A 26,225-nucleotide genomic window follows, 5' to 3' on the forward strand; every position below is an offset into this window, starting at 1 on the left:
TACTCCAGCCTTTAAATGTGCGTACCCTATAACCACACAATCCTCAGTTCCACTTTTAGGAATCTAGCACAATTGCAAAAAGAAATAAGTACAACAATGTTCAAGGTAGCACTGTGTGAAATAGCAAAAACTCTATTAACAATGGAGAAATGTTTAAATAAATCACGGTATAAAGCAACAGCATACAGGTATTTTAAGAAATCAGAGGAGTATCTAAAATATGGAAATTAGTCCACAGTATATTAAGGTTAAAAAAAATGCATGTTGTAAAATGCTACATTACAAATGATCCCTTCCCCCCCACCCCCTGCCCCGAGACAGAGTCTTGCTCTGTCACCCAGGCTGCAGTGCAGAGGCACGATCTTGGCTCACTGCAACCTCTGCCTCCTGGGTTCAAGCAATTCTCCTGCCTCAGCCTCTTCAGTAGCTGGGACTACGGCTATGCGCCACCATGCCTGGCTAATTTTTGTATTTTTAGTAGAGACGAGGTTTCACATGTTGGCCAGGCTGGTCAATCTCCTGACTTCGTGATCCGCCCGCCCTGGCCTCCCAAGTGCTGGGATTACAGGCATGAGCCACCGCGCCTGGCCAACATTTTTAAATCTTTCTATTATTTAACATTGTTATGAGCATGTGCTGTTTTCGTGCAATTAAAAAAGAATGTAGGGGCCGGGCGCGGTGGCTCACGCTTGTAATCCCAGCACTTTGGGAGGCCGAGGCGGGCGGATCACGAGGTCAGGAGATCGAGACCACAGTGAAACCCCGTCTCTACTAAAAATACAAAAAAATTAGCCGGGCGTGGTGGCGGGCGCCTGTAGTCCCAGCTACTCGGAGAGGCTGAGGCAGGAGAATGGCGTGAACCCGGGAGGCGGAGCTTGCAGTGAGCCGAGATTGCGCCACTGCACTCCAGCCTGGGTGACAGAGTGAGACTCCGTCTCAAAAAAAAAAAAAAAAAAAAAAGAATGTAGGCTGGGCACAGTGGTTTACACCTGTAATCCCAGCACTCTGGGAGGCCAAGACAGGCAGATCACTTGAGCTCAGGAGTTCAAGACCAGCCTGGCCGACATGGTGAAATCCTATCTCTAATAAAAATACAAAAATTAGCCAGGCATAGTAGTGTGTGCCTGTAATCCCGGCTACTCAGGGAGCTGAGGCAGGAGAATCGCTTGTACCCAGGAGGCAGAGGTTGTAGTGAGCCAAGACTGTACCACTGCACTCCAGCCTGGGCAACAGAGCAAAACTCCATCTCAAATAAAAAGTAATAGTCCTAGCTACTCAGGAGGCTAAGGCAGAAGGAACACTTGAGGCCAGGGATTCAAAGCTGCTGTGCACTATGACTATGCCTGTGAATCACCATTGTACTCCAGCCTGGGCAACATAGCAAGACCCTACCTCTACAAAAAATAAAACAAGGCCAGGCACGGTGGCTCATGCCTGTAATCCCAGCACTTTGGGAGGCTGAGGCAGGTGGATCACGAGGTCAGAAGTTCAAGACCAGCCTGGCCAACATGGTGAAACCCCGTCTCTACTAAAAATACAAAAATTAGCTGGGCATGGTGGTGCGCATCTGTAATCCCAACTACTGGGGAGACTGAGGCAGGAGAATGGCTCAAACCCAGGAGGCGGAGGTTGCAGTGAGCCAAGGTCGTGCCACTGCACTCCGGCCTGGGCGACAGAGCAAGACTTCGTCTCAAAAAAAAAAAATGGTGAAAGGTATTTTAAAGCTGGGTGACACAGCAAGACTCCGTCTCAAAAAATAAATAAATAAATAAATACAAAATTAGCTGGACACTATAGTGTGTGCCTGTAGTCCTAGCTACTTGGGAGGCAGAGGCAGAAGAATCACTTTAGCCCAGGAGTTCGAAGCTGCAGTGAGCTATGATTGTGCCACTGTACTCCAGCCTGGGCAGCATAGCGAGACCCTGACGCTAAAAAAAAAAAAAAAATTTTTAAAAAGGGGCCTGGCGCAGTGTCTCATGCCTGTAATCCCAGCACTTTGGGAGGTCGAGGCAGGCAGATTACATCAGGAGTTCGAGACCAGCCTGGCCAACATAGTGAAACCCCATCTCTACTAAAAGTACAAAAATTAGCCAGGTATGGTGGCATACGCCTGTAGTCCCGGCTACTCGGGAGGCTGAGGCAGGAGAATTGCTTGAACCTGGGAGACGGAGGTTGCACTGAGCTGAGATCGCACTGCTGCACTCCAGCTTGGGCGACAGAGCAAGGCTTCATCTCAAAAAAAAAAAAAGGTGAAAGGTATTTAAACCTCAAAGAAAAGCAGCAATCAGCTCTAAGGAATCAAAATGGAAAGTCAGCCATAGTGCCAAATCACACTGGGGTAGGTTTTATGCTCTCACCCCCTCCCAAATGTAGCAAAGGGATTTGCAAAACTTAAAGACAAATTATCCAAGGAAAAAGAAAGGAGTAAGCAGGATGAACTCACACTATTCAATTCTGTATTTAAGTTCCAAAGGGCTACAATATTCCAACATCCTGGTGTAGAAAGCCAAATAGTAATTTCTTCTCCCAAACGAACTACTAAGAGAGAAAAATATTTAAATCTGATCAATAAACTAAGCTGTGGTTTTTTTGCTTGTCATTTCTGTGTTTGATGAAACTGCCAGGTGGGATTTTAAATGAGGAAAATAAATTAGGAAATGGCAAACCAAAAAGCAACATGTAGAATTTTGAAAAATACGAATATTTTCTCCATGAATGCATGCCTCTGATCTGAAAGAATGTGTAATAAAAGTGTTACAACATAACATTTGTCTTGCTAGATATTTAAAAATCAAAACAGACATGTTTTCATAACTCTCCATCTTACGACCCACCCTTCCAAGCCACAGATATTCTTGTAACATCTTACATTTATTTTTACCTCTTCCAAAAATGTTTAAGTTAAATTATTTTAAACACCTGAGATCTTGAATCAAAACTTAGCTTTGGCACTGTGAGGACGACAGCACCAGGAGCAGAAGATAAACAACTCCTCTGATTTCCCACAGAAGAAAGTGTGGAAAGGAGAAAACCAAAAGTAAATAAATCAGAGCTATGGGAATGTAACTGAGTATGCAAGCATATCCCAAAAACCCAGACCATGCAAGACGGGCGATCTACAAGTCTGAGAGGATGACCTACTTAATCCCCAGATCAGGAAAGCTCAGAATGGTATCAACAAGCCTTAAAATTCAATAGGATGGGATTTGTTTCCCCTTTCTTGACCTCCCAGGTTGCAATGTTCTGGATTTACTTGTGTTTCTTTGTTTGTGGTTTCCACATAGCATGCAGTTTTCAGGCCAGACTTTGCTCCACCTAGTGGAACTGAAAAGGATGTTTCAAAAGGGAGGTGCCCACAGACCAGACCTCAGCCTGTCTACTGTATGCCACCAAGGAGACAAGCCACCAAAACTCTCTGTTGCTGTAGTGTGTGCCTGTAGTCCTAGCTACTTGGGAGGCGGAGGCAGGATAATCCATCACTCAGTGGCTGCTCTTACTGGCTGTGCAGTTACAGTGGGATCAGCGGCCCCAGTGGTGTACATGACTGGGGTGGTAGGAGCAAGGAACCAACCCAAGCCATTCTACCACCTGGAACCTGATGATCTCCCAAGTGTTAGTCCTAACAGCTGATGGCAGGAAAGGAAGAGGTCCTCTCAAGAGTATGGGTGGACAGGCATTCAAAAGACAGGTGAAGTTTTGAATCCAAAGCCATGCGAGATACCCATGACAACAAAGACCCGACGGCTCAAACATCCACAGATGAGCTGCCTCTTGGGGGCCTGAAAAGAGGACTTTCCTCAAGACACAGCCACCCTGAGGTCCAGGACACTTAGCTTCTCTTGTGACAGACCCTGAGAACACCTAATGATTTCCACAGGCTAAGCGTGCGTGAGAGCAAACCAACATTCCTGAGGCCGAAAATCAGAGTAGAGCCAGGACTTGGAATGGGGAAAGGAAAAAGTTCTAAGAACATGACTCAGTTCAGATTGGTTGCAGGACGATGGAGGACACTGAGAAAATAAAGTAACTGACCATCAGGCTTTCACTGGGACCAAAGCAAATCATGTTCTTAAAATAAAACCACAGAGCAGATCAAAGCAAGAGGAAAGAAAGTTCAAGATGGGGTAAATAAGGGAGGCTCACCTGCTTACTGAATCACAGATCAAAAAAATGTGTTTTCAAAATGTTTGATGTTGGCTGACAAGGCAGAGCTGACTGATCACATACATCAACAAACCTGAAAGGCAGTGAGATTCGGCATAGCAAAGCTTCAGGTCCCACCGAAAACTTGCTGTCCAAGGTTATTTCATACACTTCACAATGCTATGTTGTGCTTGCAAGAAGGCTGACCCCAAGCTCTGCAATAATGAACAGGACCTGGTAAGGCCACAGCAGGTCCCACTAAGCCAGGATTTCTCCATCTCGGCACCACTGACATTCTGGGCTGGAAAAGTCTTTGTCGTGGGGGGCTGTCCTGAGCATTCCAGGATGCTAAGCAGCATCCCTGGCCTCCACCCACTAGATACCAGTGGCACTCCCAAGCTGTAACAGTGACTAATGTCCTCTGGAAGGACAAAATTCTCCCCAAACCTAAATTCGGACATAGAACAGAATCAAGAAAGTCACTTGCAAAATCTCCAGATCTCAGTTCCTGAAGTTAGTCTGGGTGTTGACACTAACTTACAAACCATAATACACTCTGAGGACTGCCAATAGCAATAATGGTGATAATTATTATTATACTTAATAATCACTGAATATATTCCAAGAGCTTTACATAGATTATGTCTTTTCACCTCATGACAACCCCATACTAGTACAATTCCCATTTTATAGATGAGGAAGCTGAGGCACAAAGAGGTTATGTAACTTGCTCAAGGACAGTATCAAGTTTGGAACTCAGGTGGTCTGACCCCAGAGCCCATGACATGACCACTAGGTTTGACTGTACCAAACCCCTACTCTGGAGAGTTGTTAGATCAGTATCCTCCAATATGTAGTCACTATCTACATACAGCTATTTAGTTTAAATTATTTTAAGTAAATATCACATTGGCCAGGTGTGGTGGCTCACACCTGTAATCCCAGCACTTTGAGAGGCCAAGGCGAGCAGATCGCTTGTGCCCAGGAGTTCAAGACCAGCCTGGCCAACATGGCGAAACTCCATCTCTACAAAAAATACAAAAATTAGCTGGGTGTGGGTGCGCACCTGTAGTTCCAGCTACTAGGAGGGCTGAGATAGGAGGTTTGCTTGAGGTGGAGATTGCAGTGAGCTGAGATTGCACCCACTGCACTTCAGCCTGGGCAACAGAGGGAGATTGTGTCTCAAAAAAAAAAAAAAGAAAAAAAGAAAAAGAAAAAAGAAAACCTTGATTGGGCGCAGTGGCACACACCTGTAATCCCAGCACTTTGGGAGGCCAAGTCCAGCAGATCACCTGAGGTCAGGAGTTCGAGAACAGCCCGGCCAACATGGCAAAACCCCATCTCTACTAAAAAATACAAAAGTTAGCTGGGCATGGTGGCACGTGCCTGTAGTCCCAGCTACTCAGGAGGCTGAGACAGGAGAATCACTTGAACCTGGGAGGCAGAGGTTGCAGTGAGCCAAGATCACACCACTGCACTCCAGCCTGGGCGACAGAGTGAGACTCTGTCTCAAAAAAAGAAAGGAAAACCTTATGGTAAGTGAAATAAGCCACAAAAGACCACATAGTGTACCATTCCCTTTATATGAAATGTCTAGAATAGGCAAATCCATAGGAATGGCAAGTAGATCAGTGGTCACTAAGGGATGGAAGAAAAGGGGCTAGAAAGGGAAGTGACTGCTAATGGCTATGGGGTTTCTTTCTGGGGTAAAGAAAATATGCTAAAATTGGGCCGGGCATGGTTGTGGGGTAAAGAAAATATGCTAAAATTGGGCTGGGCGTGGTGGCTCACACCTGTAATCCTAGCACATTGGCCGAGGTGGGCGGATCACGAGGTCAGGAGATCAAGACCATCCTGGCTAACACAGTGAAACACCGTCTGTACTAAAAATACAAAACATTAGCCGGGTGTGGTGGTGGGCACCTGTAGTCCCAGCTACTCAGGAGGCTGAGGCAGGAGAAGCGCTTAAACTCTGGAGGCGGAGGTTGCAGTGAGCCGAGATCACCCCACTGCACTCCAACCTGGGTGACGGAGCAAGACTCCATTTCAAAAGAAAAAAAAAAGAAAATATGCTAAAATTAGCACTGATAGTCACAAATTCTGTGACTATACTGAAACACCAATTTGTGTATACTGTAAAAGGGTGAATTTTTTTGGCATGTAAATTATTTCAATAAAGTTTCTTTTTTTTTCTTTTTTTGAGACAGGGTCTCACTCTATCGCCCAGACTGGAGTGCAGTGGCGCGATCTAGGCTTGCTGCAACCTCTGCCTATGGGGCTCAAGCGATTCTCCTGCCTCAGCCTCCTAAGTAGCTGGGATTATAGGTACATGCTAATTTTTGTATTTTTAATAGAGATGAGGTTTCACCATGTTGGCCACACTGGTCTAGAACTCCTGACCTCAAATGATCCACCTGCCTCGGCCTCCCAAAGTGCTGGGATTACAGGTGTGAACCACTGCGCCTGACCTGATTATATCTCAATAAAGTTGATATAAAAAATTAAATATGGCAGCCAGGCATGGTCGCTCACACCTGTAATCCCAACACTTTGGGAGGCCAAGGCGGGCAGATCATCTGAGGTCAGGAATTCGAGACCAGCCTGGCCAACGTGGTGAAACCCTGTATCTACAAAAAAATTATGAAAAAATTACCCAGGCGTGGTAGCAGTGCCTGTAATCCCAGCTACTTGGGAGGCTGAAGCATGAGAATCACTTGAACCCGGGAGCCAGAGGTGGCAGTGAGCCGAGACTGCACCACTGCACTCCATCGTGGGCAACAAGAACGAAACTCCATCTCAAATAAATAAATAAATAAATAAATATGGAGGGCCAGGAACAGTGGCTCACGCCTGCAATCCCAGCACTTTGGGAGGCTGAGACAGGAAAATCACTTGAGCCAAGGAGTTCAAGACCAGCCTGGGCAATATAGTGAGACTTCCTCTCTATAAAAAAAATTTTTTAATTAAAAAAAATTAGGCCAGGCATGGTGGCTCATGCCTGTAATCCAAACACTTTGGGAGGCCAAGGTGGAAGGATCACTTGAGCCCAAGGAGTTCTAGACCAACCTGGGCAACATGGTGAGACTTCCATCTCTAAAAAAAAAATTTTTTTTAGAAGAGAGAAAAAAAAAGAAAAAAAATTAAATATAGGGTGAGGTGTGGTGGCATGCGCCTATAATCCTAGCTCCTTGGGAGGGTGAGGCGGAAGGATCGCTTGAGCCCAGGAGTTCAAAGCTGCAGTGAGCTACGACTACACCACTGCATTCCAGCGACAGAAACTCTATGGGCAACAGAGCAAGATTCTGTCTCTAAAAAATAAAAATATATAAATAAACAAATATGTTTCAAAACTAAATATGTTTCAAAATTCAGTTCCTCAGTTATCCTAGCCACATTTCAAATGCTCAGCAGCCACCTGGCTAAGTGGCTACTGAATTGGACGGCAGAGAGAGAGATCATTTCCAGCATCACAGAAGGTTCTACTGGATGGTGCAGCCTTAGATGAATGGATGAAAGGCCTCCTGACCATGTGACAACAGCCTCTCTTTCGAGCCTCCCCCACTTCCACACTCCTCTAAACATCCACACACAAAGCTTCTGCCACAGAGTACATGTCACCTCCAAACACACTCTCTCATTTTCATTCTTCCACACTGGAATCCATTTTTCCCCTTCCTGGTCCATAGATACTCTACTCATCCTTATCAACCTTTAAAGTCCTGAACAAATGCTTTTTCCTTAATGAAGTTCTTCCTGGCACCCCATCTTCCTCTTGCCCTAGCAGAATCAGTTGCTCTGACAGTCCTTTGTTTGTACTTCCATTTCAGCAAAACCTCTGGATTACAATTCACTGTGTGCGCTATCTGTCCTTGCCACAAGATTTCCAGCTCCTGGGGAACAGGGATTCCATACTCATTTGATGGTTCCCAGGGCCTAGCAATAATAGCCTGCTGCAAAGAGTAGACATTTCAGTAAATGCCCATTCTTTGATGCCTACTGAATTCCACTGAAAGAGTTCACAGAAACTTAAGGTGCTGATTTTACACTTTGGTATATTAAACGCACTAAGAAGGTGAGGTAAAAGGGATTAGAATCTGGAAGTCTCACATCCCACTATTGTATAAGAAGGAATGATGGTGATGGCATTGAAATACCATTTGTAAGAAAGGGGAATGGAGTAGGGCTTCCAGACTGAAAACTGGGAATGGAGGTGACTAAAGGTAAGGTGGGAACTAAAGGGTATACCATTGAGGGTTAGGTGGGAAAAAATAGTAGGAACTGGGGCCCCCATCCAGCTCAAAGTTTTTTTTGTTTGTTTGTTTGTTTGTTTGAGACGGAGTCTCACTCTGTTGCCTAGGCTGGAGAGTGCAGTGGCGCAACCTCGGCTCACTGCAAGCTCCGCCTTCCGGGTTCACGCCATTCTCCTGCCTCAGCCTCCCAAGTAGCTGGGACTACAGGCACCCGCCACCATGCCCGGCTAATTTTTTGTATTTTTAGTAGAGACGGGGTTTCACCGTGTTAGCCAGGATGGTCTCGATCTCCTGATCTCGTGATCCACCCGCCTCAGCCTCCCAAAGTGCTGGGATTACAGGCGTGAGCCACCGCACCCGGCCCAGCTCAAAGTTTTAAGCTTGGCAAAGGAAAGGTAAGGACTGCATCTCTAGAGATTTGTTCCTAAACCACTGGCTGAGTTACCCTATGGAAAAAGATATTTCTACCAAAACTTTGTTTTAAATAACATAGTCAAATATTCTGTTTAGGCCGGGCACAGTGGCTCATGCCTCTAATCCCAACACTCTGGGAGGCTGAGATGGGCAGATCGCTTGAGCCCAGGAGTTCGCGACCTGCTTGTGCAACATGGCGAAACCCCATCTCTACAGAAAAATACAAAAATTAGCAGGGCGTGGTGGCATGCACCTGTAGTCCCAGTTACTCAGGAGGCTGAGGTGGGAGGCTCGCTTGAGACTGGGAGGTCGAGGCTGCAGTGATCCAAGATCACATCACACCACTGCACTCCAGCCTGGGCAACAGAGTGAGATCCTGTCCCAGAAACAAAACAAAAACAACAACAAAAACAAACATTCTGGTTAAATCTAAACAATCAAAAGAAACTCTATGTATCTCAATGATAATTTAACTGGAGGAAACAAATGCCAAGGCTGTTGGAGCCTTACTAGTTGGAGCCTCTACTGTTTTCTCATTCTTTTTTTTTTTTTTTGAGACGGAGTCTCGCTCTGTCACCAGGCTAGAGTGCAGTGGCATGATTTTGGCTCGCCACAACCTCCACCTCCCAGGTTCAAGTGATTCTTCTGCCTCAGCCTCCCGAGTAGCTGGGACTACAGGTGCGCCACCATGCCTGGCTAATTTTTGTATTTTTAGTAGAGACGGGGTTTCACCATGTTGGCCAGGATGGTCTTGATCTCCTGACCTGGTGATCTGCCTGCCTGGGCCTCCCAAAGTGCTGGGATTACAGGGGTGAGCCACCACGCCTGGCCTTTTTCATTCTTTATAGATTTAAGGATTCACGTCTGTGAGTTGTAATGTCATAACCTGTAGGAGAGTTAAGTCTAAGTTCCTAACCACAGAATGAACTAGCTGATGAACTTTCCAGGGCCTGCCTGCATAACAAGAAATGGCTATTTCAGGCAGAGCTGGTAACAGGGAAAGCAAGTTGCCTAGTATCATTTATTTCTGATAGTAAATGTGTATGTAAAAAAAAGATTGTGTATGTAAAAAAAATGTGTATGTAAAAAAAAAGATTGTATTGTAAGTAGATCAATTTTGTGGGAGAAATGCAATAAGGTACCAATACCATTATTCGATACAGAATGAGTACAGTAAGTCCTCCTGAATTCAAAGTTAGCTGGACTTCATTGTTGAATTAAGGACAAAGGGTACTTAAAGTATGCCCTGTGCCAAAATGGCCTTGGGATTTTTTTTTCCTTACTGATTTGTACAAGCAACCCCTTCCCCCACCCCCCCCCCAAAAAAATGCCAAAAAATACACTGACTAAATTGCGGTGGATTCAGAGTTAATAATTATATAGTAACTGCATTCTGAAGGTTAAAATTCAAAACAGAAATCTCACTATAGATATCTAGTACTCCCAGACAGAAAGAGACAGGGGTATAAGGTGGGGGATGGAAGTGTATAGAGAGCGTCAGGAGTGAGGGTATGTGGGGGCTGGTTAGGAAGAGGGCCACTGCTCATTACAAAAACTTTCCCTTCTCTGCAGGAATTGTAACCGTGTCACAGCTGTTGGTCAGTGATAGCATTCATCCAAATGGAACAAAGTACAAAAGACACCTGTCCTCAAAATTAAGTATTAGAAGTGCCAGAGATATAAGAAAGCAGCCTGTGGTTTGCAAACTGCAATTAGGATATAACATTAACAATCCCTTTCCACATCTTCACAACACCTCCCAGGCTCCATGACCTGGTAGGAACCTCCACTTTCCATCAACCCCCTTGCTGAAAAAGTGGATCTAATTCCTATCTTTGACCAGCCCATCTCCAAAGGCTCTGACATTCCTAAACCAACCCTCTACCGATGTTATTTATTGGTTATTGGGGACAGCCTTTTCGAGATACTTACAGAAACAGACATGTGCAAAGGAAAAGTAAATTCTATATGTACTATATTCTATATTTTGTTGTCAACACCTATACTTAACTTTACCAGTCCTGAGGGCTATAACTTTTCTAGTAAACAAAGAAAATATATTTCTTCTGCCAGTTTATGATTTCCACTGGAAAAACAACCCCAACAAAGGCTAAAACAGAAGGGTCCCAACCCTCGAAAAGGGAATACACTGGGCTAGAAAATGAGCTCCATTCCTTTCACATGGTATTTCTAGTATACACAAACATATCCTGAGGAAAAATTAGACACTTCAATGCATAAATAAATCGTGATATACAGATAACAGAATGTTACTTGGTCATAAACATGAATGAAGTACTAGTACATGCTACGATGTGGATGGGCCTTATAAACATTACGCTAAGTGAAAGAAGCCAGGCATAAAGGCCATATATTGTAGGATCCCATTTATATAAAATATCCAGAATAGATAAATTCATAGAGACTGAAAGCAGACTGCTGGTTGCCAGGGGCTGGGGGAAGAGGGAGACAGAGAGTAACTGCTTAGTAGGGACGAGGTTTTCTATTGGGGTGATGAAAATGTTTTGGAACTAGATAGAGGTGGTAGTTGCACAACATCGTAAGTGTACTAAATGCCGCTGAATTGTTCACTTTAAAATGGTTTTCGTCATGTGAATTTCAACTTATTTTTAAATCAGTATTTTAAAATAGAGGATAATGGGCAAAACAAGATGTATTTGTGAAAAGGAAGCCCTAAAACTCCTAGGGAAAAGATAAGTATTTTTGCTGGTACTCAGTTTCTGCTCTTGTTCACAACACAAGTTCAAGCACTAAGTTGTATAGACTTTGCCATTACGCTATGTGTCTATGTGTGTATGCCTTTCTGAAAAAACGGGGAAAAGAACAGAAAGTGAAGAAAAAAGAATAATAAAGCTTTGCCAAATGCAAGGAAGGAGGGGTGACTGCCCCCACTGCACCCCACCCAACTTGGCACCAGGAGTAACGCTCCCATTAGGGTTTCGAAATGCCAGCTGGAGCTGGAATCAGCACAAGCAAGCTTCTCTGCCTGGATAAAGAGCAAGCCACCCAGCAAGAAAAGCTAGGGTGCTCCATTTGCTGCCCATATTGGCATCAGAACCACCCTCTGGTCAAAAGCCCTGAGCTGGCTCAGATCAGCATCCGTGACTTGCTCTCCCAGGCCAGCCAGCCTAACAGCAAGAGCTTGTTACAGCTCAAGTGTGCTCCTCCTCCTGAGGGGTTCCACTCTGTTTCATCCCACCTGCCTTCTGAGAGTCCTGCCTCCAATCAAGGGCGCCATGGCTTACAGATTTAAAAATGGGGCCAAGTCTCTCCCAGGAACATAGTAATTTTTTTTAAAACGCACTAAGATGCCCTCGGAACTTTCCCCAGTCCATCCTGAAAGAAATATCCTCTCAGGATCCCTTCCCTCACAGGCCAACTCAATAGCCTGTGTACCCCTACACACACAGACATACATACTGCATTGCTGCCTGAGACACCTGCTCCACAGAGGGACACGAATAAGGCCCACATCCCCAGCTTGGCACCGCTATCCAGCCACAGTCACCCCAGCCCACCTAACCAACCTGCCGTCTCAAACGCCCCTCACTCGCTTGGCATCATGCCTCTGCCACCTCCTTGACACCAAAACTGTCACAGGTGTCCCTCAGCTAAACACCGACGCCCCTTTAGATCCTGTCCACGCCAGACGCCCCTTTAGGGACCCCTCAACTCTTGGCAACAAAACTCCTTCAGACCCCTCCAGCCAGGCCTCGACGACCCCCAGGACCCAGCATGGCCCAGACGCCCCCGCCCCCTTACCTGCGGGGGTTCAGCCCTGGCTGACAGGGGGCTGGGCAGCGCCTGGAGGAGCAGGAGCGCCATGCCACCCAGGAGCCTTCTCCTCTCCATCCCCCTCCTGCTCCTGCTCCTCCGCCACGGCGCCGCCACCACCTCCCTCCTCCTCCTCCCTCTCCTCCTCTACCCTCTTCTTCCTTCTTCCCTTCTTTTCCTGTTTGACTCTCCCCTCCCGCTTCCGGCCCTGCTCCACCCCGCCCCGCGCAAAACACCCTCCCAGACACGCGAGAGACTCTCCAGTTCCAGCGCCTCATTGGCCTTTGCCCTTTGTCCATTGATCAATGTAGCTGTCAATCAAATATAAGTCCCGCCTTCTCTTGAAGACGAAACGATCCAGCCAATAAAAAGTAGGAGGAAGCCGGGCCATCTTGAATGCTGCGAAGAAGTGTAAAATGCGTCCCAACCCGCAGAGAGTGGCGGAAGCAGCTTCATAAGGGGGCGGGGCCACCCAGGTGGATGGAAAAGTCTATTGCTAGTGTAGCCATCTTGAGTGTGGCGGAAGTACTAGTTTTCCAGTTTTCCACAGCAAAAACAGAAAAGAGGTATAGTGTTTCTCAAGGATGTTGGGAAATAAATTATTCCTGAAAGGTAACCAGGCGCTCCTGAAGAGGAAAACAATTGCAATGTAGAAATCTTTTAATGTCTTTTGTCTTGAAGCACAGCACTATTACCAGGATGCCTCTCTTGGTCTCAACTGCACAACTAGCCGCTGAGGTCCGTTTGAATTCCCTGGAAGATAGTACCTTTATCTGAGGCACAGTGCTTCGTCACCCCAAGTTCGACGGACAAAATTCTGGTTCTACTTCACAAATTGCTCTGAAATCCATCATCCATTGCTTCAATCCATGTTCTTCTAGCTAAATACAAATGGCTTCCCTGCTGCCCTGCAAGTTGCCAATTCTTCCTCTCAAATTTCCGCCACACACTACAACCGTATCACATTAAACCAAATATTATTATATCATGGCCTCTTCTTTTAAATACTTCATCTACCTACAGAACAGAGTCCAAACTTCCCAACACGGTCCTCTCTGTGACTTCGTCCCTGTCTACTTCTCTTTATCTCACCTCTCACCACATTTTCCCACACATTCCACTCACACTGACCACTGAAGAGATGCCCAGTAACTTCATTTACATATTACAGATACAGTTCCCTGCTTACAAACTCCTAGCCCCCACTCCTTGCTGCTGCTTCTGGATTCTCGTAACACATCTGCCTGCCTAGTTTGCAGCTTTTTGTACAGCATACCAGGTCTTTTTTCTTCTTCTTTTAAAGCCTATAATATCCTTTACAAGGCTCAACCAGAGCTTGGTCAATGTTGGTAAAATAGCCAGGTGTGGTGGCTCATGCTTATAATCCTAGCCCTTTGGGAGGCTGAGGCAGGTAGATCCCTCGAGCTCAGGAGTTTCAAACCAGCCTGGGCAACATGGCCAGACCCCGTCTCTACAAAAATAAAAAAAACTAAATTAGCCGAATTAGCCAAGCATGGTGGTGCACACTTGTAGTCCCAGCTACTTGGGGGGCTGAGGTGGGACAATCACCAGAGCTAGGGAGATTGAGGCTTCAGTGAGCCTTGATTGTGCCACTGTACTCCAGCCTGGGCAACAGAGTGAGACCCTGTCTCAAAAAAAAAAAAAAAAAAGGCCAGGTGCGGTGGCTCCTGCCTGTAATCCCAGCACTTTGGGAGGCCGAGGTGGGCGGATCACAAGGTCAGGAGTTCGAGCCTGGCCAACACTGTGAAACCCCATCTCTATTAAAAATACAAAAAATTAACCAGGCGTGGTGGTGCATGCCTGTAGTCCCAGCTACTCAGGAGGCTGAAGCAGAAGAATCGCTTGAACCCGGGAGGCAGAGGTTGCAGTGAGCCGAGATTGTGCCACTGCACTCCAGCCTGGGTGACAGACTGAGACTCTGTCTCAAAAAAAAAAGAAAAAAAAAAGTTGGTAAAATAAATGGACAAAGGAAGACCCATGGCAAATAACACAGTTGACTATAGCAATCAATTTCCTCTCAAAAACCTGTCAGTGTTTTACAGCCTGGCCCAGTCTAGCCCACATCTGAGCCCAGAGGGAGTTGTTCTTGGCTTAAGTGTTGGAAAAATGGGAAACAGGTGAGTTAAGTCAGTTTTCCCTCAGCTTAAGAAAGTCCATAGTTCTGCCTCTATCTTGATCCTGCTTTTCCAAGTACTATAAAAAGTGACACGTATTTTTGCCAATCTCTCGTTTCTTAGAAATTTATCCATTCCACAAGTCGAGCTCCTTAGAGGAGAAGTAAAAATTGAGTACTAGGCAAGGACCAAATTATTTTCATGGCACAAGTTCTCTAAATCCTGGCCTCAAAAAGTTGTAAATCTTCCACATAAAGGCTAGGTTTCATCATCACTAAGAAACCCCAGGTGGGATGTAGTGGCTCACGCCTGTAATCCCAACACTTTGGGAGGCCAAGGCATGAGGATTGCTTGAGGTCAGGGGTTCAAGACCAATCTGGGAAACATAGTGAGGCCCTCTGTCTACAAAAAATTTAAAAATTAGCTGGGCATGGTGGCATGTACCTGTAGTCAGGAAACCTTTAGGATTCTGGTTCTAGCCAGGATTGAGGAAAAGACCTTGGATCAAAAGGAAGCTTCTATATCTCTTCTTCTTCGCTTCCTCCTCCTCTCCCAAGCAATGGAATCTTTTACCCATGCTATTCTAGCCAAACTCAGGAAAAAGAAGCTACTCGGGAGGCTAAGGCAGGAGGATCACTTGAGTCCAGGAGGCTGAGGCAGCAGTGAGTCATGATCATACCATTGCACTCCAGCCTGGGCAAGAAAGTGATACCCTCTTTCTCTCAATAAATAAGAAACCCCAATTCAGTTTGGCAAACAGGGGATTTTGCCCCAACTTCCCGTTCTCCTTTTACCTGAAAACTCAAGCTGAGCTATTGGATAGGACAGTCTGGATTAGCACTTCCCACACCAAAGCCTTTTAGTAACCTTAACTGCCTCTCATTCAACATCCCACAGCAGCCAACTCAAAGAAGAGATGTTACAAAATGAGACTGAGATGCAGTTTGAGTGACCACTTTTTAGAATGTCCCTGAACATTATAGCCACTACATACCTTCCAGACATTTCCAAAAGAGCAATTGTCTATAAGAGAACAGGAAATCCAAGGGGCTTGAGGAGCTGAGAAGGAAGGGGAAACGTTGTAGGTTCTGAAAGAACATCAGTCAGGAGTTGTTTCCAAGCTCTACTGGCCCTGGTAATGTTTCTCTTTTCCTATTTGCTTTTGGAAATAAAGCCAGGTCTCCTGTCCTAATGAAGCTAGCTCAAAGACAGACTTTTCTGTTCAGACACCAGCTAAAATCAAATTGCATATGCTACAACATGGATGAACCCTGAAAACGTTATCCTAAGGAAAGAAACCAGACACAGAGGGCCACATACTGCATTCCTCCACTTATATGAAATGTTCAGAATACGCAAATCTCTAAAGACAGGAAGTGAATTGTGAGGCGCTAGCATGTAGGGAGAATGTGGAGTGACTGCTAATGGGTATGGGGTTTCTTTTGGGGCTAAGAAAAATGTTCTGAGACCAGATGCAGTGGCTCATGCGTGTAATTCCAACACTTTGGAAGGCTGAGGGGGGAGGATCGCTTGAGGCCATGAGTTCGAGACCAGCCTGGGGCAACATAGTGAGACCTCATCAAAAAAATCAAATTAGCCTGTAGTCCCAGCTACCCCAGAGGCTGAGGCAGGAGGATTACTTGAGCTCAGGAGGTTGAGGCTGCAATGAGCAGTGACCGCACTTCTGCACTCCAACCCGGGTAACAGAGTGAGATCCTGTCTCAACATAATTCTGGAATTAGATAGTGGTGATGCTTGTACAACTTTGTGACTACATTAAAAACCACTGAATTGTATACTTTAAAAGGACTAAGTTTATGGTATGTGAGTTATATTTTAACTTTTTTAAATGGGGAGAAAAATCAAGTTGCAGTCAATTCCTTGGCCTCGGGGAGGAGGCCCTTTCCCCTTAGAGCAGTGCTCCTCCACATGTGGTGCCGAGACCAACAGAATCAGCATCACCGGGCGATGACTAGAAATGCGCGTTCTCAGGCTCCAGCCCAGAGTGACAGAATCTGGCAATGGATCCTGCAATCTGTGCTTTAACAAGCCTGCCAGCTGATTCTGATACGTGTTTTCTTTTTTTTTTTTTTGAGACGGAGTCTCACTCTGTCGCCCAGGTTGGAGTGCAGTGGCGCAATCTCGGCTCACCGCAACCTCTACCACCCAGGTTCAAGTGATTCTCCAGTCTCAGCCCCCTGAGTAGCTGGGATTACAGGTGTGCGCCACCACGCCCAGCACATTTTTTGTATTTTTAGTAGAGATCGGGTTTCACCATGTTGATCAGGCCAGTCTCGAACTCCTGACCTCAGATGATCCACCTGCCTCGGCCTCCCAAAGTATGGGGATTACAGGCATGAGCCACTGCGCCCGGTTGATGCATGTGCTTAAGAACCACTGTTCCAGGGCAGGGGAAACTTTTTGTGTCAAGGATCAGACAGTAAATATTTTAGGCTTTGTATGCCATGTAGGTAGGGTCTCTGTCATTCCTGTTGTTCCCTTTTACAACTCTTTAAAAATGTAAAAACATTTTTAGCTTCCAGTTGCACAAAAACAGGTGGCAGGTGGATTTGGCCCCTTGAGCCATAGCTTGCCAACTCTTGCTCTAGGGCAACACAGCTCCCATTCTGGGAGATCTCTGGAGCTTCCTGTGGAGACAGGTGGATTTCCCCTTTAATGAGGGAAATAAACAACAGCCTCCAGGAATCAGACAAGTTCCCCTTATGTAGTAGTTGTGATACCCTCTGACATGCCAAGGCCAAAGTAAGGCCAGATCCTGCTTTCCATTCAGGCTTCATTAACTTAGTTTACAGTTTGTGTGTATGTGTGTGCCTGTGTGCTCTTTCAACAAATTTATTCAATTCACAGTGATATCTGTTGGACAGAGTCAGCAATCCTACCAGACAAAACTCATACACACGTTGATTCCAGATGAGAAACAACAGTCCCCCAAGGAGCCTGAGAAATCACCTAGGGCAGCCAAGCTGGGGAAGGGAAGTGGCTGTGCTTTGCTGTGTGTCCTTTAAGGCTCTTTGGTCCTGGTTGGTTTCCTCTTAGAAGGTTCCAAATAAAACTTCCCTTTCCTATTCAGTACACACCAGTCTTTCTTTGGTGTTTAACCTAATGGGCTGAGGAAGGGAGGCAGCCAGGAAATTATACCCATTAAAGTGTGTGGTTAATGCCTACATATATCATTTTTACTCACAGTTAGTGGACTTTTAAAACAGAGATACGTGGCAGTGGGGAAAGAGAACTTCCCTTATTACAGAGAAGATTCCAAGAATAGATTCAGACATGATTTGAAGAACCATGTAACTCTGCTGCCTTGCACGATCCCCTTTTTAGCACTAAGAACTCCTAAGTGTCTGATAATTTCAAGGTTAGCAGCACTCCCAAAGAAGCTGTCCGGGCTGGGTGCGGTGGCTCATGCCTGTAATCCCAGCACTTTTGGAGGCTGAGGCAGGCGGATCACCTGAGGTCAGGAGTTCGAGACCAGTCTGGCCAGCATGGTGAAACCCCGTCTCTACTAAAATACAAAAATTAGCCGGGCGTGGTGGCAGGTGCCCTGTAATCTCAGCTACTTGAGAGGCTGAGGCAGGAGAATCGCTTGAATCCAGGAGGCAGAGGGTGCAGTGAACCGAGATCGTGCCACTGCATTCCAGCCTGGGCGACAGAGCAAGACTCCATCTTGGAAAAAAAAAGAAGCTGCCTGACCAGGGGGCAACGAGGAGGAGGATGTGGAAGGGTGGAGATAAGCCCCAAGGGGACAGAGTCCTTTCCCCCTTCTTTTTCCTGAGTTCGGCTAGAATTACATGGGTAAAAGATTCCATTGATCAGGAGAGGAGGAGGAAGCAAAGAAGAAAGAGGTATAGATGCTTCCTTTTGATCCAAGGTCTTTTCCTCAATCCTGGCTGGAACCAGAATCCTAAAGGTTTCCTAACTTTTCCAAATGATTTGCTTGGTGTCTCCTCCCTGAGAGGGCCTCAGCTTCTGGTCTCTAGGGGACAGGGGTTGAGGAAGCAGCTAGAAGACATTGGCCTTTGCTACCCTTTTTCACTTTTTTCCCCTGAGGTCCAATCAACCAGTACCAGGGTGTAAGTATGAGGCATTCATTGTCCACCCCCCCCAACTCTACCCTGGCCTTTAGGCCTTGTTGGCAAAGAGGAAGGAGGACACAAGTGTGCACGTAGCTAAGGAGGAGCTGGTGAATATGGGAATAGACTGGTCCTTGCTGAAGTGGGGCATTTAGAGGCCCTTATTGAAGTAGACATAAGGCTCAAGTTCTCCATACTTGGCCTTGATGGTGTCTTGGAGCTCCGGTTCCAGATAGGAAACTGGCAATTCACTGAAAAGAGAGGAGAAGGGGATTATGAGCATGCCACCGGGAACAAGCAGTAAGTTACCCTCAGATGAATATCACCTCCAAGAAGCCCTCCTGATTTTTCCATCTAGGATTATTATTGGCCTCTATATACCACAATGTTGCTTTACCATTACTCAGGCCTGACTTCATTCTCCTTGGGCTATGGTTCTTCGTTTCAACTTCCATCTTCTCCACAAGATTACAAACACAGTGCTTGGGACACAAGAGATGTCTAGCAGATGACCATGGAACTAGTATTGAACTAGAGTACTGAGGAAGGGGGAGACTGGAATCGTCTGGGTATATATTCAAGCTATGCTTATCTCCTGGGGTCAGTCACCCTCCGCCCCCTAGTCTGATGTATCCCTTCCCCTTTCCATCATCCCTTCTCCCTGCTTCCTCCTTCTTGGATACACAAAGGAAATAGAGGGGTTTCGGTTGTCAGCCCTCTGCCTATTTATTTATTTATTTATTTATTTATTTATTTATTTATTGAGCCGGAGTTTCGCTCTTGTTGCCCAGGCTAGAGTGCAGTGTTGCAATCTCGGCTCACCACAACCTCCACTTCCCAGGTTCAAGCAATTCTGCCTCAGCCTCCCAAGTAGCTGGGATTACAGGCATGCACCACCACACCCAGATAATTTTGTATTTTTAGTAGAGACGGGGTTTCTCCATGTTGGTCAGGCTGGTCTCGAACTCCCAAACTCAGGTGATCTGCCCACCTCGGCCTCCCAAAGTGCTGGGACTACAGGCGTGAGCCACTACGACCAGCCCCCTTATTTAATGTTAAAGACCAACGGGGAACGGTGGCTCACGCCTGTAATCCCTATACTTTGGGAGGCTGAGGCGGGCAGATCACCTGAGGTCAGGATTTCAAGACCAACTATGGCCAACATGGTGAAACCCCGTCTCTACTAAAAACACAAAACGAGGCCGGGCGCGGTGGCTCACGCCTGTAATGCCAGCACTTTGGGAGGCTGAGGCAGGTGGATCACAAGGTGAGGAGATTGAGACCATCCTGGCCAACATGGTGAAACCTCGTCTCTACTAAAAATACAAAAATTAGCTGTGCGTGGTGGCACGTGCCTATAATCCCAGCTACTCATGAGGCTGAGGCAGGAGAATCGTTCAGGGAGTCGGAGGTTGCAGTGAGCTGAGACTGCGCCACTGCACTCCAGTCTGGCGACAGAGTAAGACTCCATCTCAATACAAAATGAGCTGGGCATGGTGGCAGGCACCTGTAATCCCAGCTACTCTGGAGGCTGAGGCAGGAGAATCACTTGAACCGGGAGGCGGAGGCTGTGGTGCAGAATTCACCAGGGTTAAGAGGCCCAGCCTTTAGGCTGATGGACACTTGTCCTTGGACAGGTGCTGCCCTTCCTGCCCCTTCCCTGTCTCCTTCTGGACAGCAGGCAGATCAGGGAGCACACTGGCAGGGTGGTCAGTTAAACCAAATAAGGAGTGAACAGCAGATACCATTTCTGTGGGAAGAGCCCACACGCCACTGGCACCATGAAGATGAGGCTGCAAGAAAGGAGAAACCAAAGCATCAGGGGACATCTCTCCACAGGCCCGCCCATCCCCCATCCCCAAGGGAAGGGAGCAATGCCCAGGCACCTGGCCTGCCTTCCCAGCTGGCACCATATCCTCTCCCTCCAACCCTTCTCCTGTTCCCACAGTGCGAGGATACTCATTCTGGCAGGGGGATAAAACCAGTACCCTCCTGACCCCCATCACTCATTCCCACCCTTACTGCATTGTTCAAGCAGAGGAAGAAGACAATGAAATAAACAGGGACTGTGAGCAGTGGGCCTAAGGAGCACCGGCACTGCTGGCATCGAGGGAAAGGAGTGACGAGGAGGGAGAGGAGAAACTTGGAGGGGGAGGAGCAACATGGAGGGGGAAGAGCGACATGGAGGGGAGGAGCGGCATGGAGGGAGAGGAGGGACATGGAGGGGGAGGAGTGACATGGAGGGAGAGGAGCAACTTGGATGGGGAGGAGCGACTTGGAGCGGGAGGAGTGACTTGGAGGGAAGGAACTACTTGGAGTAGGAAGAACGACTTGGACAGGGAGGAGCAACACGGAGAGGGAGGAAGGACATGGAGGGGAGGAGCAACATGGAGAGGGAGGAAGGACATGGAGGGGAGGAGCGATGAGGAGGGAGAGGAGCAACTTGGAAGGGGAGGATTGACTTGTAGTGGGAGGAGCGACCAGGATAGGAAGGGGCACTATGGAGTGGGGGAGGGGCAATATGGAGGGGGAGGAGTGAGTCTGTGGATTTTGAGACGTGCATATAACTTCAGGAGCTTATTAAAATGCAGGTGCCAACTGAGGGGGTCTGGGGAAGGGCTTCAGAGTCTTTACGTCTAACAAGTTATCAGAGGATGCCAACAATGCTGGCACGGACCAGGGTTTGGGAGGCAAGGTCTAACAGGATGCAGGACTCTGACAGACCTGGGTTGATATCCCAGTTTTACCACTTTCTAGCTGTGCCATCTTGGACAAGTTACCTCAGAGACACAGAGGGAGGACAACCTACTTTTTAGGGCTACTGCAGCCCACTTTGCAGTGCCTACTTTGCAGGGCTACTGTGAGGATTCAGTGAGATATGTACATAAAGCACCCAGCCTATGGTAACTACTCAATTAGCAGAAGCTGGTATAGCATAATGTCAGACAGTTGATCAAATCTCAGCTCCAGCAGTTACCAGCTACATCCCCTTGGGCAGGTTTCTTACTCTAAGTCTCAGTTTCTTCATTTGTAAAAGGAGATAATAATAATATGTAGATTTCTAAGGCTGGGAGAATTAAGTGAAATTATAGATATGAAGCATTGGGTTCAGTGGGGACACAGAGAAAATATACAGTCAGTGTTAGCTGTTAGTGTTGCTGTCATTAGTCCCATGGCCCTGAAATGCATGGTGAACACTAGGACATCTCCAGTTAATGGCAGATACCTAAGAACCCTGACGTGACTGGTGGCATTTCCCTCCTGTGTGAGTCTGGGACACATGACAGTCCCAGCCAAAGCTATGTCTCCTCGTTCTTATCTCTTCTGTAAAACTGCTCCAGACAGCCGGGTGCAATGGCTCATGCCTATAATCCCAGCAATTTGGGAGGACGAGGCAGGTGGATCACTTGAGGTCAGGAGTTTGAGACCAGCCTGGCCAACATGATGAAATATAAAAATTAGCAAGGCATCATGGTGCACGCCTATAATCCCAGCTACTCAGGAGGCTGAGGCAGGAGCATTGCTTGAACCTGGGAGGTGGAGGTTGCAGCGAGCTGAGGCTGCGCCATTGCACTCCAGACTGGGCGACAGAGCGAGACTCCATCTCAAAAAAAAAAAAAGCAAAAAACAAAAAAATTGCTCCAGACTTAAGGTCAAAGGAGAGACCCTGGGATGGGAGGGCACCTCAGCACTGGACTTCCTACATGGACACATGCGTAAAGTCTAGCCAGCCTGATGCCCTCACAAAAGATGGGGTGAGAGCTTTCCAGATGGACCACAGGTATTCTGAGCTTGACCACTTTTAAAGTCAGGTAAAGGAGTACACGTTCTCCAACACGGGCTAGATAAGACGACACATCTCGAGTGCTCCAGCCACGCAAAACCCAAATCATCAAAATATGATACTTACAAGCACCCGCTCAGCATGACCTGCAATGGGGCGTGCAGGACCTTGACTTTCTGTATAAAAACAAATAAAAGACAGATCCACATGGTACTTCTATGCCTTAAGGTGAACCCCAACCCTGCTCTGCCATGGATCAGCCAGCTAGAAAAGTCCACAGGTGGCTGGGCGCAGTGGCTCATGCCTGTAATCCCAGCACTTTGGGAGACCGAGATGGGCGGATCATGAGGTCAGGAGATCAAGACCATCCTGGCTAACATAGTGAAACCCCGTCTCTACTAAAAATACAAAAAAATACAAAAAAATACAAAAAAATAGCTGGGCATGGTGGCAGGCGCCTGTAGTCCCAGCCACTTGGGAGGCTGAGGCAGGAGAATGGCACAAACCCAGGAAGCGGAGCTTGCAGTGAGCCGAGATCGCACCACTGCACTCCAGCCTGGGCGACAGAGTGAGACTCCGTCTCAAAAGAAAAAAGAAAAACCCACAGGCAAGGACCCCCTGGCCCTTAAAGAAGGCCTTGTTCTCTGCAGACCAGGTAAGGAAACTGGCCATGACATATCTAAACAGGAGGCCAGTGGAGACTGGTGTGGGCTTGAGTGAGATGACAGCATGATAGCTAAAGGGAAGGATGGGTGGGGGAGGGCAGGTCAGGCGTCCCCAGGGACAGATGTGGCTGGAGGCACTCTGGGCAGGGAAAATGCCAAGGCAAACCCTACATACCTGCATGAAGCGCAATTTCTCAAGCCTTTCCATGATGACTGGCAGCAAGACTGGAAGAGATCAGGGAGAAGCTGAGGGGAGGGCTGGGAGGCTCTCCCCAGGACTCCTTCTGAAGTCAGACCAAGAACCAAGTGATTCCCTCTCCTTCAGCAGAAGCTCCAGAAAACACTTACCATTAGGCAGAACAGAAGAGCAAGTAGGCATGGCCACCCCCAAACTCTCTCCCCAAAGTCCTGGCAGAACAGTGCTTCCCAAGCTTCTCAACCCGCACACTTGCAATATCAGGAAAACATGTGCTGCTAGGTCCAAAGCTTCCTTCTCAAAACAAAAATGTATCTGTACGTTCATACAAACAAATTTTGCAATACACCCCCTGCTGGAAGCAAACCAAAGCAGGGAATTTATTTTCTCTACCACTCTCCCTAGCACCCCACACTGTGTCTAACATTAAACACAAGGGCTTGACAAGTATTAATAAAATGAAAATAACTTGCTACCCCAAACCTTGGATGAACTGATGTTCTAGGAACTAGTGTGGTTCTTCTAGGCTTGCAGCAATCAAGCAAAGCAGTTTGAGAAGCATGGCTGTAGAGGGTGGGCCCCACCTCCCACCCAAAAGCTGAGTGTGGCTGAGACCTCCACCCTGTATCACAGGGTTCCCCAGGATGGAAGGGCTTCCCCGTCTTACTCATCCCAGGAGCTGACATGGTGATCCGAGAAATAACTACTTGGGTGATGCCTATGGCCGCAGCTCTCTGAGGGCAGAAAATAGTAAGTTGTCAGAAATGATGTATCCAGTGTACATGTGCTACACCAGGGGGCTGGGTTAGCATCATGGCCAAGTCTGAGATGGTAAAGGGGAAGGGAAGGACCCTCTCGGTGCTGAGTGACCTCACTTTATCCCCTCCCACCTAGCCAGGTTTTTATGGACCAGAAATGATGGAGAAAGGAGAGAAGGGGCCTGTTCTGAACACAGAAACATGGGGAAAATTTGATAGGGAGTGAGGATGGAGCCAGAGAAGGCTTCTCAATCCTATAATGGTGCCTACTCTGACCACTAAGAAGGGGACAGGGTATGAGAGGGAATTCCCTCCTCCCACCCCAAAGGGAGGCCTCTGCTCACCCGGGAATGACCAATCTCATTTTCATTCCTGTCCTTCACGCAGATTCCCTGGATGAGTTCCCTAAACACAGACAGGAGTTACTGGACTTGGGAAAGGGGTGATGGAAGCCTGCCAGCCACATGACATGCCAGGGGACCAAGGCCAGGCCACTTAAGCTCCAGGAAGCCACCTCCTGTAGCCTGGGCCTTTGACCTTCCTTCTGCACTCCAATAAGCAGTATCTTAGGAGTGATCTAGGGCAATGGCTGAGAGTTGTGGCCCTGGGCCCGGACTGTCTGGGCTGAGTCCTGAAACTGCAGGGGATGTGTGTGACCTTGAGCACAGTCTTTAACCCTCCCAAAGCCTCAGTTTTGCTTATCTGCAAAATGAGGCTCATCCTGGCACCCACTTTACAGGACCTGGTAAGGATTAAATGAGATAATGGCTGTGAAATGCTTGGTCCAGCACCGGACACACAGTGTGATCACTCCACAAACAGTAGCTACTCTAGCTATTCTTGCTATTCTTTTTTTATTATTATTATTTTTGAGACAATCACGCTCTGTCACCCAGGCTGGAGTGTAGTGGCATGATCTCAGCTTACTGCAACCTCCACCTCCTGGGTTCAAGCGATTCTCCTGCCTCAGCCTCCCCAAGTAGCTAGAATTATAGGCACGCGCCACCATGCCCAGCTAATTTTTGTTTTTTTGTTTGTTTTTTTTTGTGATGGAGTCTCGCTCTGTCGCCCAGGCTGAAGTGCAGTGGCACGATCTTGGCTTACTGCAAGCTCCGCCTCCCGGGTTCACACCATTCTCCTGCCTTAGCCTCCCAAGTAGCTGGGACTACAGGCACCTGCCACCATGCCTGGCTAATTTTTTGTATTTTTTAGTAGACACGGGGTTTCATCGTGTTAGCCAGGATGGTCTCGATCTCCTGACCTCATGATCCGCCCACCTCAGCCTCCCAAAGTGCTGAGATTACAGGCGTGAGCTACCGTGCCTGGCCCTAATTTTTGTATTTTTAGTGGAGATGGGGTTTTGCCACGTTGGCCAGGCTGGTCTCAAACTCCTGGCCTCAGGTGATCCTCCCGCCTCAGTGTCTCAAGGTGCTGGGATCACAGGCGTGAGCCACCGCGCCCAGCCCACCCCAGCTATTCTTCTCAGGCCAGTTCTTGACAGCACTCAACTCAAGCCCCAGTAGGTGGCAGGGACTCATTCTCCTGTTAGGAAAGGGCCAATGGATGGGGAAGGAAAGATGAACGGAGCAGCATGTGTGCACAACTATTCTGGTAGCGCTTCCTCTACAAAGGCTAGTGTGAACATTTTCCATTTGTTGGTAGTCCCAAGAAAATGTGGCTTGTAGATATTGATGATGATGACAATGGTAGAAATAACAGTGAACGCTCATGTAGTATCTGTTATGTTCCAGGTGCTATTTTGAGTGCTTTACATATATTACATCATTAAAACCTCATAACAGAGATTTCTTTAGTCAAGAAATAAGAACTGTGAGACACAATGAGTTTCTCCTTTACCTTTTCTCCTGAAAAGCTTAAAGTTGGGTGCCTGGAAAATTTCTGTCTACTCCTCTGGCTTCTTTCAAAGCTTCTGGGTTCTGTGCTATCTTTAGACACCTCAGCCTGCTACATTTCATTCTGTATGCCATCCC

At 47.2% G+C, this 26,225-nt stretch overlaps 2 protein-coding genes across 6 annotated transcripts in view; both read right to left on the minus strand.

Moving 5' to 3' along the window:
• The window catches only part of WBP1L (WW domain binding protein 1 like), a 97,222-nt gene extending 84,416 nt beyond the window's left edge, over positions 1-12,806 (minus strand). The window contains exon 1 of the mRNA XM_032179028.2: positions 12,591-12,806. Coding sequence (XP_032034919.1) covers positions 12,591-12,680 — 90 coding nt within the window. The 5' untranslated portion in view covers positions 12,681-12,806. The remainder of the gene's footprint in view (positions 1-12,590) is intronic.
• Positions 12,807-13,068: 262 nt separating this feature from the next.
• SFXN2 (sideroflexin 2) overlaps positions 13,069-26,225 on the minus strand; it is a 29,224-nt gene continuing 16,067 nt past the window's right edge. For 2 of the 5 annotated variants that reach the window (XM_032179064.2, XM_032179074.2), the window contains exons 7-8: positions 24,579-24,639; positions 23,687-24,210 (exon numbers count right to left, since the gene is read on the minus strand). In XM_032179064.2, the coding sequence (XP_032034955.1) occupies positions 23,878-24,210; positions 24,579-24,639 (394 nt within the window). In that variant the 3' untranslated portion in view covers positions 23,687-23,877. Of the gene's footprint in view, positions 19,083-20,477; positions 20,625-22,741; positions 22,792-23,455; positions 24,211-24,578; positions 24,640-26,225 lie in introns of those variants that run through there. The other 3 variants (XM_032179080.2, XM_058436053.1, XR_009212718.1) reach the window with 3 other exon arrangements.

The sequence above is a fragment of the Hylobates moloch genome, unplaced genomic scaffold (assembly GCF_009828535.3).
Source record: "Hylobates moloch isolate HMO894 unplaced genomic scaffold, HMol_V3 SCAFFOLD_3, whole genome shotgun sequence".
NCBI lineage: Eukaryota > Metazoa > Chordata > Mammalia > Primates > Hylobatidae > Hylobates > Hylobates moloch.